The following is a 12,725-nucleotide window of genomic DNA, read 5'->3' as shown; positions in this document are numbered from 1 at the left end:
ATTGAACCCAGGGGCACTTTACCACTGAGCTACCCTTTTTCTTTTTTCTTTTGAGAGAGGGTTTCACTAAGCTGCATAGGGCCTAACTAAACTGCTGAGGTTGGCCTTCAACCTGCAAATCTCCTCTGTCTCCTGAGTTAAAAATATCAATACTTTTGAGGAAAATGAATTTAAGAAACAAATCAAAGAATGACAGACTACAATGTCAACATTCGAATCTAGGTTTTTCAAAATATGATTCTCAAAGTTTGGAAAGACAGATCAAAGTAAAAACCACACAATAATTCTCTTGTACACATTAAACACTTTGTTTGAAAATATGAAACTGTAAAATAAAAAGTGGGACATTTATTTTTAAGGAGGTAATTTGAAACAACCATCTTTAACAGCAGTAAGGGACATATAGTCTGGGTAAGAGGCCAAGAGAAGAGAAGTGGCCTATTTTTGCCTTCCCATCCTTATCCCCAGAATAGAATATATCCATGAACTGTTAGAGGTAAGATGAAAGGAAATGGTTTACAGGCTAACAAAAATCAAATAATGATAATAACTAAAAAACTCAAATCATCAAAATGCATCCACTGAAAGTATAGACATAAAATATCTAAATATCTAAATATCTATGGTCAATTGTCAGCAGGGTACCCATACCATTTACTGGGGAAGAAACTATTTTTTAAAAAATATTTGCTGGGATAACTAGATATTTCATATGCAAAAGTTAGACCCTTTCTTCACACCATTTTATACAAATTAAATCAAAGTTGAACAAAGACCTAAACTTAATAACCAAAACTAAAAATTTATGCCAAAATAAAACAAAACACCCACCCACACACACACAAAAAAAAACCCCTAGAGACAAAATTTCATAATCTATCAATTGGCATTGTTTTTCTTAAATATAACACTAAAAGCACAAGAAACAAAAGAAAAAAATAGAATAACCCCAACTTTATCAAAATTAAAAATTTGTGAAGATCAAAGGCACTACCAAGAAAATGAAAAGACAACTTATCACCAAATGGGAGAAAAAGTTGCAAATCATATATTTGATGAGGGTCTAGTATACAGAATATAAAAAGAACTCTCACAAATCAGTGACAAGAAGACAATCCAATTTAAAAAACAGGCAAAGGACTTGAACAGACATTTCTTCAAAAAAGATATACACATGGCCAACAAAGAGAACATGAAAAAATGCTGGGGAATACAAATCAAAACCACAGTAAGACACCACTTCATACCAACTTGAATGACTAAATAAACAAAGAGATAGTAAGAAGTGGTAATGAGGATGGAGAGAAATTAGAAATCTTACATGTTGCTAATGGGATTATAAAAATTGTATATCTGCTTTGGAAAACATTTTGGTATTGCCCTGAAATATTAAAACATAAAGTTGCCATGTGATCTAGCTCTTTATATATTCTCAATTCTTTTGAAAACTGAAAACACATGTTCATATAAAAGGCTATACACAAGGTTCATAAGAGCCCAAATAAAAGACAACTCAAAAGTTCAACAACTGAGAGACAGCAAAATGTAGTATATTCATAAAACTGAGTATTATTTGGCAATAGGAAGGAACAAAGTGCTGATACTTAGTACAATAGGGATGAACCATGAAGAAGTTATACTAAGTAAAAGAAGTCAGATGCAAAAGGCCACACATTGTAAGTTTCATTAAAATGAAATATCTATATTAGACAAATCCATGACAGAAAGAAGATTAGTGGTTGCCAGGGTCTGAGGGGTAGGGGAATGGGCAATCACTGTTAATGGTTGTAAGGTTTCTGTTAGGAATGATGAAAAAGTTCTGAAACTAGACAGTAGTGATGGTTGCACAATATCGTGAAAGTATTTAATGCTGTTCAATTTTATATTTTAAAATGGTTAAAATGGAAATTTTATGCTATGTGTATATTTTATGATAAAAACTACATACGTTTGTTGAAAAATGTTACTCAGGATATAAATATATACTTATAGGTACATTTGGCTTGAACAGCAGAATTCATAAGTGGAAAAACTGAGGCAGTAAGATACAGTTCAATAAAGATTTCTAGTATTATACTAGTTGTTCAGATTGATGTGCTTTGTCTGTAGTCATGATAATAGTGCCCCCAAAAGGCTAAGACTATCCAATGTGTGTACTCTTTATCTCTAAAATGATTGAAGTATACAAGGCTGAAATAACTGTGAAAAGCACTGAAGAAAAATGGGGGAGTGACATCATGGACAATGGCCAACTAGGGTACTTAAAGAATCAATCCATCCATAGAAACAACCATAAACCTAGAAAGACTGACAGAACCAAAAAAAATATTTTGAACCCTGTAATCCAATCCAAATTTATAGCAAGCTGACTAATGACTAATGAAGAAACGGGTGGATAAAATTCACTGATAAAATGTTGGGGTACTTTTACCTGTTTAATTATCATTCATTATTTTTAGACTGTATAAGTGACTTTGGGTATGGTGGCTGGCATTCCTAGTGTGGTCTGCTGGTATCAGGGGATGCACATGGACCTTATTCTTAAAATACTGTGGTATGTGATTGAACCTGTCTCAAGGTTCACAGAGAGACTGACTTTTCTTTTGCTCTCTTCCCCTTGGATTGGAGCAACATTCCTGGTAACAGAACATCTGTCAAAAGATTTAAACATATACACCTCCCCCCATCTACCTGGATCAAGGGATGAAAGATGTAAAAAATAGCAGATAAAATCCAAAAGGTTGGAAAGTAGGAGGCTGGTAAGAATAGTTCTTTGAGCAGTAAAAACTCAAAGGGCCACTGTACCATTGTATATTTCTAGGAAACTGGCATACAATACACATGCCCAGGATGGATGCATGCTCAGAAAAGACAAGAGAACTCTATGCTACGGTCTGTGGCAGGACTGTAAGCACTACAGGAGCAACAGCTGAAGGCTAAGTGAGAGTTTTCAGAAGTCTTGCTCAGTGTTCAAGTAGTGCTCCGTCTCACAGCCAAGTTGCAAAGAGTAGGAGAGCACTATTGTTCTTCTTTTGGGTCTAGACATATATGGAAATCTCGGACCACTAAGGTAACAGAGCAGAAACTTAATACCTATATACCACATGGATCTATATTCCTTTACTAAATAGTTTGGAAAAGTCACTAAAGAAATGGATGGTTGCATGGCTTCAGCAGAAACTATTCCTGAGGAATCCTAGATACTGGACTGACTAGACAAAGACTTTAAATCAACTATCTTAAGAGAATTAAAGGAAATCATGAATAAAGAATTAAAACAAAACAAATCAAAATCAAACCAAAAAAACCTTAGCAAAATGATGTATGAACAAAATGAGAATATCAATAAAGAGACAGAAAATTACAAAAAGGGACCAGACAGGGCTGGGGATATAGCTCAGTTGGTGGAGTGCTTGCCTCGCATGCAAAAAGCCCTGGGTTCAATCCCCAGCAACACAGGAGGGGGAAAAAAAGGAACCAAACAAAAAGAGATGAAAAGCATAATAGCTGAAATGAAAACCTCACTACAGAGGTTCAAAAACAGATCTAAGCAGGCAGAAGAAAGGATCAGAGAAGCTGAGGAAGGACAACTTTGAAATCATTCAGTCTGAGAAGAAAGGAAAAAGAATGAAGAAAAGTGAACAGATGGGGGCCCATCAAGAGTACCAACATAGATGGAATAGAGAGAGAGTTGAGCAGAAAGATATTTGAAGAAATGACTGAAAACTTCAAATCTAATGAATGACCTAAGTCTACATATATGATATATAAATAGAATAAATTGAAAGAGACCCACATCAAGACAAATTATTATCAAGCTAATGAAAGCCAAAAACAGATATCTTGCAGGCAGCAAGAGAGAAATGATTCCTCAGTAAAAATGATCTTAAATAAGAATAACAGCTGACTTCTCATCAAAATCATGAAGGCCAGAAGTCAGCAGAATGATACAGTTCAAATGCTGAAAGAAAAACTTTGCCAACCAAGAATTTTATACTGGCAAAACGATCCTTTCAAAATTAAAAAGAAATTAAGATATTTCTAGATGAACAAAAGCCAAGATAACGTATTGCTAGGTTTGATACCAGCAGACCACACTAGGAATGCCAGCCACCATACCCAAAGTCACTTATACAGTCTAAAAATAATATATATATATACTAGAGAAAGTCCTTTATGCTGAAAAGAAAGAAAACTAGATATAGATAGTAACTTGCACCCATATGAAGAAATAAAGACTCATATTAAAGTAAAGGTAACCACATGGAGCATGGAGTACTATTTCACATATGCTAAGATGGCTAAATTAATAAAATAACATATGGAAAATAACATATCACCCAGCAATTCCTCTTGCAGGTATATACACAAAAGAATTGAAAAATGGTATATGCTGAGCAGCACTATTCACATAGCCAAAGGGTAAAAAGAGCCCAAATGTCTGTGGATGGATGAATGAAAAATTAAATTGTAGCACATACATATAATGGGATTAGTATTCACTCACTGTGAAGAATGAAGTACTGATACAAGCTACAATGTGGATACATCTCAAAAATATGAAAGAATTTGAAAGATCACATATTGTATAATTCCATTTATGAAATATCTAGAATGGGCAAATTCATAAGAGAAAGGAGAGTGATGGCTGTCAGGTGCTAGAGGGAAAAGAAGATAAGGAGAAACAGCTTAATAGTTATAGGGTTTACTTTTGGTATAATGAAAATGTGTAGTGAAAATGTTTTCTAAGTAAACTAGGAGTTTCCATTAATTGAACAGGAAATGTGGTAAAATGGAACAAGTTTTGCAACCTTGGAACCTGAGATATCTATTGGCTCTCCAAGTGGACAGGCTGAGTAGGCTGTAGGCAAAAGGTTGAAATTCTGAGGACAAATTTTAGCTGGAAACATGACCTAAGATCTAATGACTACTAATCAGCATCCCTGACTGCACCCCTGAAAACTGTATTCACACATATCCAACTGTCTGCTTATTATCCATACTTAGATATCTAGTAGGAATATCAAACTTAACTTGTTCCTAAAAAAATTTTTGATTTTCTTCTAATCCTAAATCTATAGTAGTCTTACTTAGCTCAGAAAATGGTACCATTGTTTCACCTTTTCTTGATTCCTCTTTTTACTTCGCATTGAGGTATAATCCATAAACAAGTTCTATCAGTTCTGTTTTCAGTGATCCAATACCTGACCCTTTTCTCTATCTTTATCCTGGTTTAAGTCATACTTATCTTGCACCTGGACTCCTATGAAAGCATCTTAACTTGTCTCTTTCAAAGCCAGGCCAACTAAAATTTATCCTGTTATGTAGCAGCCATGATGATTTTTTGAAACATCAATCAGATGGTATGTGGTACATGAATTAGATCATATCTGAATATTAAAGTAGATAGTCAATACTTATTGAATAAATACTTGAATGAATAAACTCTAAAGCAAGGTTGGCAAACTTTTCAAGTAAAAGGCATGAGAATAAATATTCTCATTTTTGCTGCTATATATAGTCTCTGTTGTTACTATTCAACTTTATCATCATGGTACAAAAGCTGTCGTAGACAATCACAGATAATACATTAAGTGAATGAGCAAGACCGTATTCCAATAAGATTTTATTCACAGAAAATTGGAGCTAGGAATAAGAAAACAAATAACCCAATCAACAAATGGGCCAAGGACCTGAACAGAGAGGAGGATATACAATCAATCAACAAGTGCATGAAAAAATGCTCACCATCTCTAGCAGTCAGAGAAATGCAAATCAAAACCACCCTAAAATACCATCTCACTCCAGTAAGATTGGCAGCCATTATGAAGTCAAACAACAACAAGTGCTGGCGAGGATGTGGGGAAAAGGGTACACTTGTACATTGCTGGTGGGACTGCAAATTGGTGCGGCCAATTTGGAAAGCAGTATGGCAATTCCTGGGAAAGCTGGGAATGGAACCACCATTTGACCCAGCTATTGCCCTTCTCGGACTATTCCCTGAAGACCTTAAAAGAGCGTACTATAGGGATACTGCTACATCGATGTTCATAGCAGCACAATTCATAATAGCTAGACTGTGGAACCAACTTAGATGCCCTTCAATAGATGAATGGATTAAAAAATGTGGCATTTATACACAATGGAGTATTACTCAGCACTAAAAAATGACAAAATCATGGAATTTGCAGGGAAATGGATTGCATTAGAGCAGATTATGCTAAGTGAAGCTAGCCAATCCCTAAAAAACAAATGCCAAATGTCTTCTTTGATATAAGGAGAGCAAATAAAAACAGAGCAGGGAGGAAGAGCATGAGAAAAAGATTAACATTAAACAGGGACGAGAGGTGGGAGGGAAAGGGAGAAAGAAGGGAAATTGCATGGAAATGGAAGGAGACCCTCATTGTTATACAAAATTACATATAAGAGGATGTGAGGGGAAAGGGAAAAAAATCAAGGGAGAGAAATGAATTACAGTAGATGGGGTAGAGAGAGAAGATGGGAGGGGAAGGGAGGGGGGATAGTAGAGGATAGGAAAGACAGCAGAATACAACAGTCACTAGTATGGCAATATGTAAAAACGTGGATGTGTAACCGATGTGATTCTGCAATCTGTATACGGGGTAAAAATGGGAGTTCATAACCCACTTGAATCAAATGTATGAAATATGATATGTCAAGAGCTTTGTAATGTTTTGAACAACCAATAAAAAAAATTGGAGCTAGGGTAGTTTAGATGATTTCTGCTGTAGAATTTAAATACTCTAACACTATTGGTATCATTATTAGAATAAAATATATCAGCAATATAAAAAGTCATTATTAGAATAAAATGAATTCCTTATCTTGGCTTATAAGACCCGACCCACATCTGTCTCTTTTCTTCCTCTTTATCACCTACTACTTTCTTATTTACTTTAGGAAATGTCTTTTGTAATTTTCTCAAACTAAGCTTTTCCCCTCCCCAGGCTTTTGTTATTTGCTGTTATCTCTGCCAGAAATGCTCTTTATCCACATCTTTGCATAGGTCATTCTTCACAGGTTCTCTTAAGAAAATTCACAAAAGAATCTACCTTCTTCTCTATTCACCATAATTTTTTCATAACATCAGTATCTGAATAACATTTTTTTGTTTATCTCTGTATTTCTATAAAAGAAAATTTTATTTATCTTGTCATTTTATCCTTAGTGCTTAATATAAGGACTCATAAATAGTAGATAGGCATCTACTTAATAAATATCTGCTAGATAAATGAATGGAAATAAAAATATTTTATACATATAAAATGCTATTCAAAAGCACTCCCCACAATACCACTGGAGAGAAAAATAGTAAGAGAAAGACGTAAGTAGGGAGCGGTAGAAATATCACTGGCCTGCAAGGATGTTTTCAGAATTAATGTGGTAAAACAGAAAAGAAATAAATTTGGATTAATGTTGGTGCAAAATTTTTTATTTCTAATGTAATGATTTGTAGTGTTTAAGATACTTCTATCAATGAGAAGTTTTCAGAAGCTGAATGTAACATAAGACTTCATTCTGATATAATTTTAGATGTAAAAATTAATTGTAAAAACAGAAGAAAAAGTTTCTATAAACTTGTCATTCCTGAAATTTGACCTTCAGAATCTGTATTTTTTGATATTTCCACTTAATTAAAGAATTAAAAGAAAAAAAGATTCAAGGCTCTAAACAATATTACAGTAGCTCAAGTAATACAGCTTCTAATATTTATTTTTATGGAATTATGTATGAGTTGGAAAAATTCAGCTTAATAGATACAAGTTCCCTGATTAAAAAGCAATGTAAACTAATGGCCAAATGCATCAAGTCCTTTTTTTTTCTCATTCCTTAGGGGACCTAGAGAATTGTTAACATTGTCACAGTGTATCCATTCTAAACAAAGTCAAACATTTGCAAGTTTTTCTTGGAAAGATTAACCTGATCCTTCTATAAACACAAACAGAGGCAATATGTCCAAAACATCCCATGCTTAAAAGGGTACTTGTGACACCAGTTCTATTTGGTTGCAATGATGCGTTCAAATACCACTAGATAATGCAACTGCTCAGTAGTGCTGACAACACATTTGTTACTAAACAAATAGACAACCAGTTGTCTCAGGTTCTTAACCATTCATGCCTTCCAAACTCTTTGAAAAGCCTCACTTCAACTGCAGATAAGATCACTCACTCATCAACAGCAGTCTTCAAATGACCTTTTATTAAGGGTGTTATAGAAATGAATGGTGTGTGAGATAAATGACGTCAATATAAACTGTTTTGAAGTGATATTCATGTACTAGTCAAAGCATACAAGTCAGCAGAATTCTCTTGAAAAATAATATTCTTAATTTGAATAAAACAACTTCTAATAGCTTTAAAGGTTTTTAGCATACCTAAAACAAATATATGGGTATCTACCTGGAATTTAAAATTAATTTTTTAAAATTTGGAGAGAACACTTGGGACATAGAAGGATAAAATTTATCCAAAATAATCTTTGATTCACAGAGGAGAAAGAAAACCAACAAAAGAGGTATTTTATAGACCTATATAATTACAAGATAATGTATATATCAAAATAAATAGTGAATTAGATACCTTTTCTTCAGGTATACTATAACGCACATTTTCCAAAAATACTGATGTATTTTCTACATTTGTATATCGTAGAAGAATATGAGCAAAATCTTCTTCACTGATGGTATTCATTCCATTAGAGTAGGAAAGGAATTCTATTTCTAGAACTTCTGTTTGAAGGTTATCCATGAATCTATGATAAAGTACAATAAAAAATGATCAAAAGCAATGATCAAATGTTCACTGTCCTAGAAAAAATTATTTGGAAATAAATTAATTAAATGATGACTCAAAGCTTTATGAAAATCCTCTTGGTAAATGGGAAAGAAAAGAGGACAAGTTATAAGAGGTTTTATCACTCAATGACTGTAGCACCTGGGGCAAATAACCTCTCAGGGCTTAAGTTTCCCCATTTGTACAGTGGAGATAATAAACACACCTTGCAGAGTGGTGATGATACTTAAATTGCTTAATACTACTGTGGCTTATTGAGACTAAGGCATGGGCGTATACTTCTGGACATATAGGTGATAACAATCAATAAAGACATGAAGACATTTTGATCTTTCAACAACTTCCTGTCACAATTATCAATATAACACTGGTATAAAGGTATTAGTGGAAGTGGATAATATAAAGAGTATCTTCAGTTAAGATGAGAGTAGCAAATGGTATCACTGCACTAGATGATTTCTAATGACATTAACATTCTAACAATTTTTTTTTTTTTGAGAGAGAGAGAGAGAGAGAGAGAGAGAGAGAGAGAGAGAGAGAGAATTTTTTAATATTTATTTTTTTTTTAGTTTTCGGTGGACACAACATCTTTATTTTTTTATGTGGTGCTGAGGATCGAACCCAGCGCCCCGTGCATGCCAGGTGAGCACGCTACAGCTTGAGCCACATCCCCAGCCCAAAATTCTAACAATTTTAAGTAAAAATTAAGCTCACCTATAAAAATCTTCAAAGTTCAGCTCAGCTTTTCCTTTCTTTCCAAAAAAGTGTACAAGAAGTGTAGTATCTGATACTAAACTTGTGATGTCATCAGCACGCTTTAAAAAATCACAATTTAAAAGGTAATTGCAATTAAAAAGATAAAATAAAATTCCTCAAAGAATTTTATCAACATATAAATATCAAGAATGCAATGGTAAGAACATTAGAATGAGAAATGTAGGCTATATTAATAAATGTAATTACAGTTAAAAGGAAGTTCAAATTTTAAAAACAAAACTTTTAACAAAACTGATTTTTATCCCCACCCCAAATGTTCAAGACATGACAATATTTAAGAAGCTTTTAATCTCAAATTATGCCTATAGGGTACATGTACTTTAAATTATCTGAGATAGTTTAAATCTTTTAGTAAACATCTAAGTATACTATTTTTATTTCAGTAATTTGATTTGGATTTTCCTGTTTAATCTGAAAAATCCATTTTTTAAAGGTGGTCAAAAGAGGTAAATTTTTGTGAGTGTATTGCAGACACAGAACTGACATGAGAATGACTCCAAACTTCCTAAAACATTCTTTTAAGCAGAATACTGACCTATTAAATAACAGTGATATTTTAAATAGATGATATTATATTTTGAAACTACAGTGATAATATATCTTGGAATTTAAATATTTTTTTTGAAAGGTTTAAAAAAAGGGTTTACATGATTTCCTTGAATCTCTCACAAGTTAATACTAGAGGATTTTCCCCTTTCTATACAACCTAGTAAACTAAGTTCCAACACATGTTTTCTTTAAACTGCTTGATTATATTCCTTACAAAGTTCAATGGCTATAGAAATTTCCTTCTTTAAAGCATTGTAGGTCTCCCTTTTTCCTCCCTCCCTCCTTCCCTCCCTCCCTCCCCTCCTTCTTCACATAGACATTAATTCATACCTATTTTTATAAACTCAGGTACAAAAATCATAAAATTCAAATGAATGTAACTCTCCTACATAGCATCCTAGGAAATGTAAGAAACATAAGAGGTTAAATCATTTTCTATATTTTAAAAAATCACTGCAGATATTCACTAAAGATACACAGTTGAAATGTGTCACTTCTCAGCCATAATACTGATAGTACTCCACAACAGGACATAGGGAAAAAAAAAAAAATTCTCTACAAAGAACTCATTTTCTACTGTCCCTGACAAAAAGTCTCATTTCACCCACCTCTACACAATAAAATTTGGTATTTGATTCCTCACAACCCTCTTTCCAAACTTTCATGAACACAGCTATTTTATCCTTTAAAACTGGTTGGATCTTTATTTCCTTTCTCCCTGAATCATTTTTTTTTTCTTTTAGCAGAGATCACACATTCTGATCTCCCTTCTAACATGTACTTCTATTAATGCACTAAACTATTTTTCTACAGTGATTTCTCTGCTACTTTGATTACCTATGTCTCTGTCCTAAGACTTCTCAATAGTTGGAATATCTGAGAAGTTTCCTAATAACACTATCAACTTCTTTGAAGGACTGTTAGCAGTTTGATTTGTTGGTAGAAGAAAAATAATATAGGCAGGTAGTCAAGTGCAACATACTATTTTTTTAAATATATCTTCTTAACAAAATATATTCTGAATAATGAAGAATAAGAGTGGAAGAACCAGCCTTTCAGTGCTATGTATGTAAAGGAGACTACAATTTGAGTTCCCCTGGAAAGGTGCCATTTCACCAGTAGCTTTAAGGGCTAGACTGCTCTAAAAAAAAAAAAAAAAAAAAAAAAAAGCCAGGATTTAGAATCAAAAATTTTGTTTCATTAACTTTTTTGATCCTCGGCTTCATTATCTGTTAAATGGGGATACTTTTTATCTATAATAACAAGTTTGTGGGTAAAATTAAAATAGGAATGTAAAAGAAAAAAAAAATCACACAGATGTTCTTATTGGTAGCCATATAGCATTGGGGAGGGGAAGATACCTGATGTTAACTATAGACTCTCTTTTATAATTTATATATCTAGATTGTTCAGTTTATAATCCTTCAAACAAATAAACAGGGGAAGAAAATATCTCTGAAGGCATGCTTAAGTGAAGCATGAGAGGAGGTTCTAGACAGTCTGCATGAAAAACCAGGGTATTTGTCTTGAAGCTAGAAAAATGGATCAGGAGAAGAAAGGACAAAGTGTGTAAAGAGTAAGAAGAGGTATTTTTCCAAAAGTTGCTTATTTCAGAAATAAGCAGTAGTGTGGTGAGCAAATTAGATGATGAATTCCAGAGTCAGCTGGCTGGCACTGAATAATGACACTTCTCATTATTTAAGTGACCCTGGGGAAGTTAATCTCCCTGAGGACATTATTATCTTCAGGAATAGTAACAGTACATATTCTAAAAAGTTGTTCAAAAGCTAGATAACACATATAAATATTTTACCACTGTGACAAGCACATTGTAAATGTTCAATAAATGTTAGCTATTATTATTTATTTTTGCCAAATAAATATATTTCAAGAAGTTCAAAAAGGATTAGACACAACAAAAAATTGAAAATAACTAGAATATGGAACATTCTTCTTTTTTGTCATTGAAAGCACATGCTATATAAAATAAAAAAAAATAGCTTAAAAATGAGAGGTCCCAGAAACACCAAAAACTAGTGAACTCAATAAGGAACATCTTTCTCTGGTGTTGTGAAGTCATTTACTATAAGTCATTTACTGTAAGACATAGCATACTGAAATGAGATGGCTTGGTTTTATACAGGCTTGAAATAATGACCTCACTTGGCCAGTTCTCATGCCCATTGAGTAGAGCACATCTTAAAATGTTTCAGCGTTAAAATCTTATTAGATTCAGGTTACACTTATCCAATAATCCAGATCCACAGAGGCATAAGTAACAGTTTGATGTTAGAGAAAAAAAAATTAGAAAATGGAAATAGAGAAAGCTTGTTTCCCCATTTAGTGAAACAGAGTACTGCTTGTAGTCACTGAAAACTACACCATTGTCCTTGGTATCCTACCAGTGTTACATAATGAAAAGTACAAGAGACTTAACAAATAATAAAGACTTTATCCCCTTGATTCTTATGTTCATTGCTAAAATAAAATAAATTCAGGTGTTTTCATAACAAAGCCAGGAAAAGTCACAAAAGAATCCAAAGGGCCATTTACATGAAAGGCTATTATCTAATTTTGTTTTGA

At 33.3% G+C, this 12,725-nt stretch overlaps 1 protein-coding gene across 8 annotated transcripts in view; it reads right to left on the bottom strand.

The window, feature by feature from the left end:
* The window catches only part of Micu3 (mitochondrial calcium uptake family member 3), a 114,136-nt gene that overhangs the window by 25,917 nt on the left and 75,494 nt on the right, over nucleotides 1–12,725 (bottom strand). For 7 of the 8 annotated variants that reach the window (XM_071610418.1, XM_071610417.1, XM_027954712.3 and 4 more), the window contains 2 exons: nucleotides 9,531–9,631; nucleotides 8,604–8,775 (listed from right to left, as the gene is read on the bottom strand). The exons of the other annotated variant lie outside the window; for it this stretch is intronic. In XM_071610418.1, the coding sequence (XP_071466519.1) occupies nucleotides 8,604–8,775; nucleotides 9,531–9,631 (273 nt within the window). The remainder of the gene's footprint in view (nucleotides 1–8,603; nucleotides 8,776–9,530; nucleotides 9,632–12,725) is intronic. 8 annotated transcript variants of the gene reach the window in all.

The sequence above is a fragment of the Marmota flaviventris genome, chromosome 3 (genome assembly GCF_047511675.1).
Source record: "Marmota flaviventris isolate mMarFla1 chromosome 3, mMarFla1.hap1, whole genome shotgun sequence".
In the NCBI taxonomy this organism is placed as follows: domain Eukaryota; kingdom Metazoa; phylum Chordata; class Mammalia; order Rodentia; family Sciuridae; genus Marmota; species Marmota flaviventris.
The sequence above is the reverse complement of the archived record's forward strand: the minus strand, read 5'-3'. Positions and strand labels throughout refer to the sequence as shown.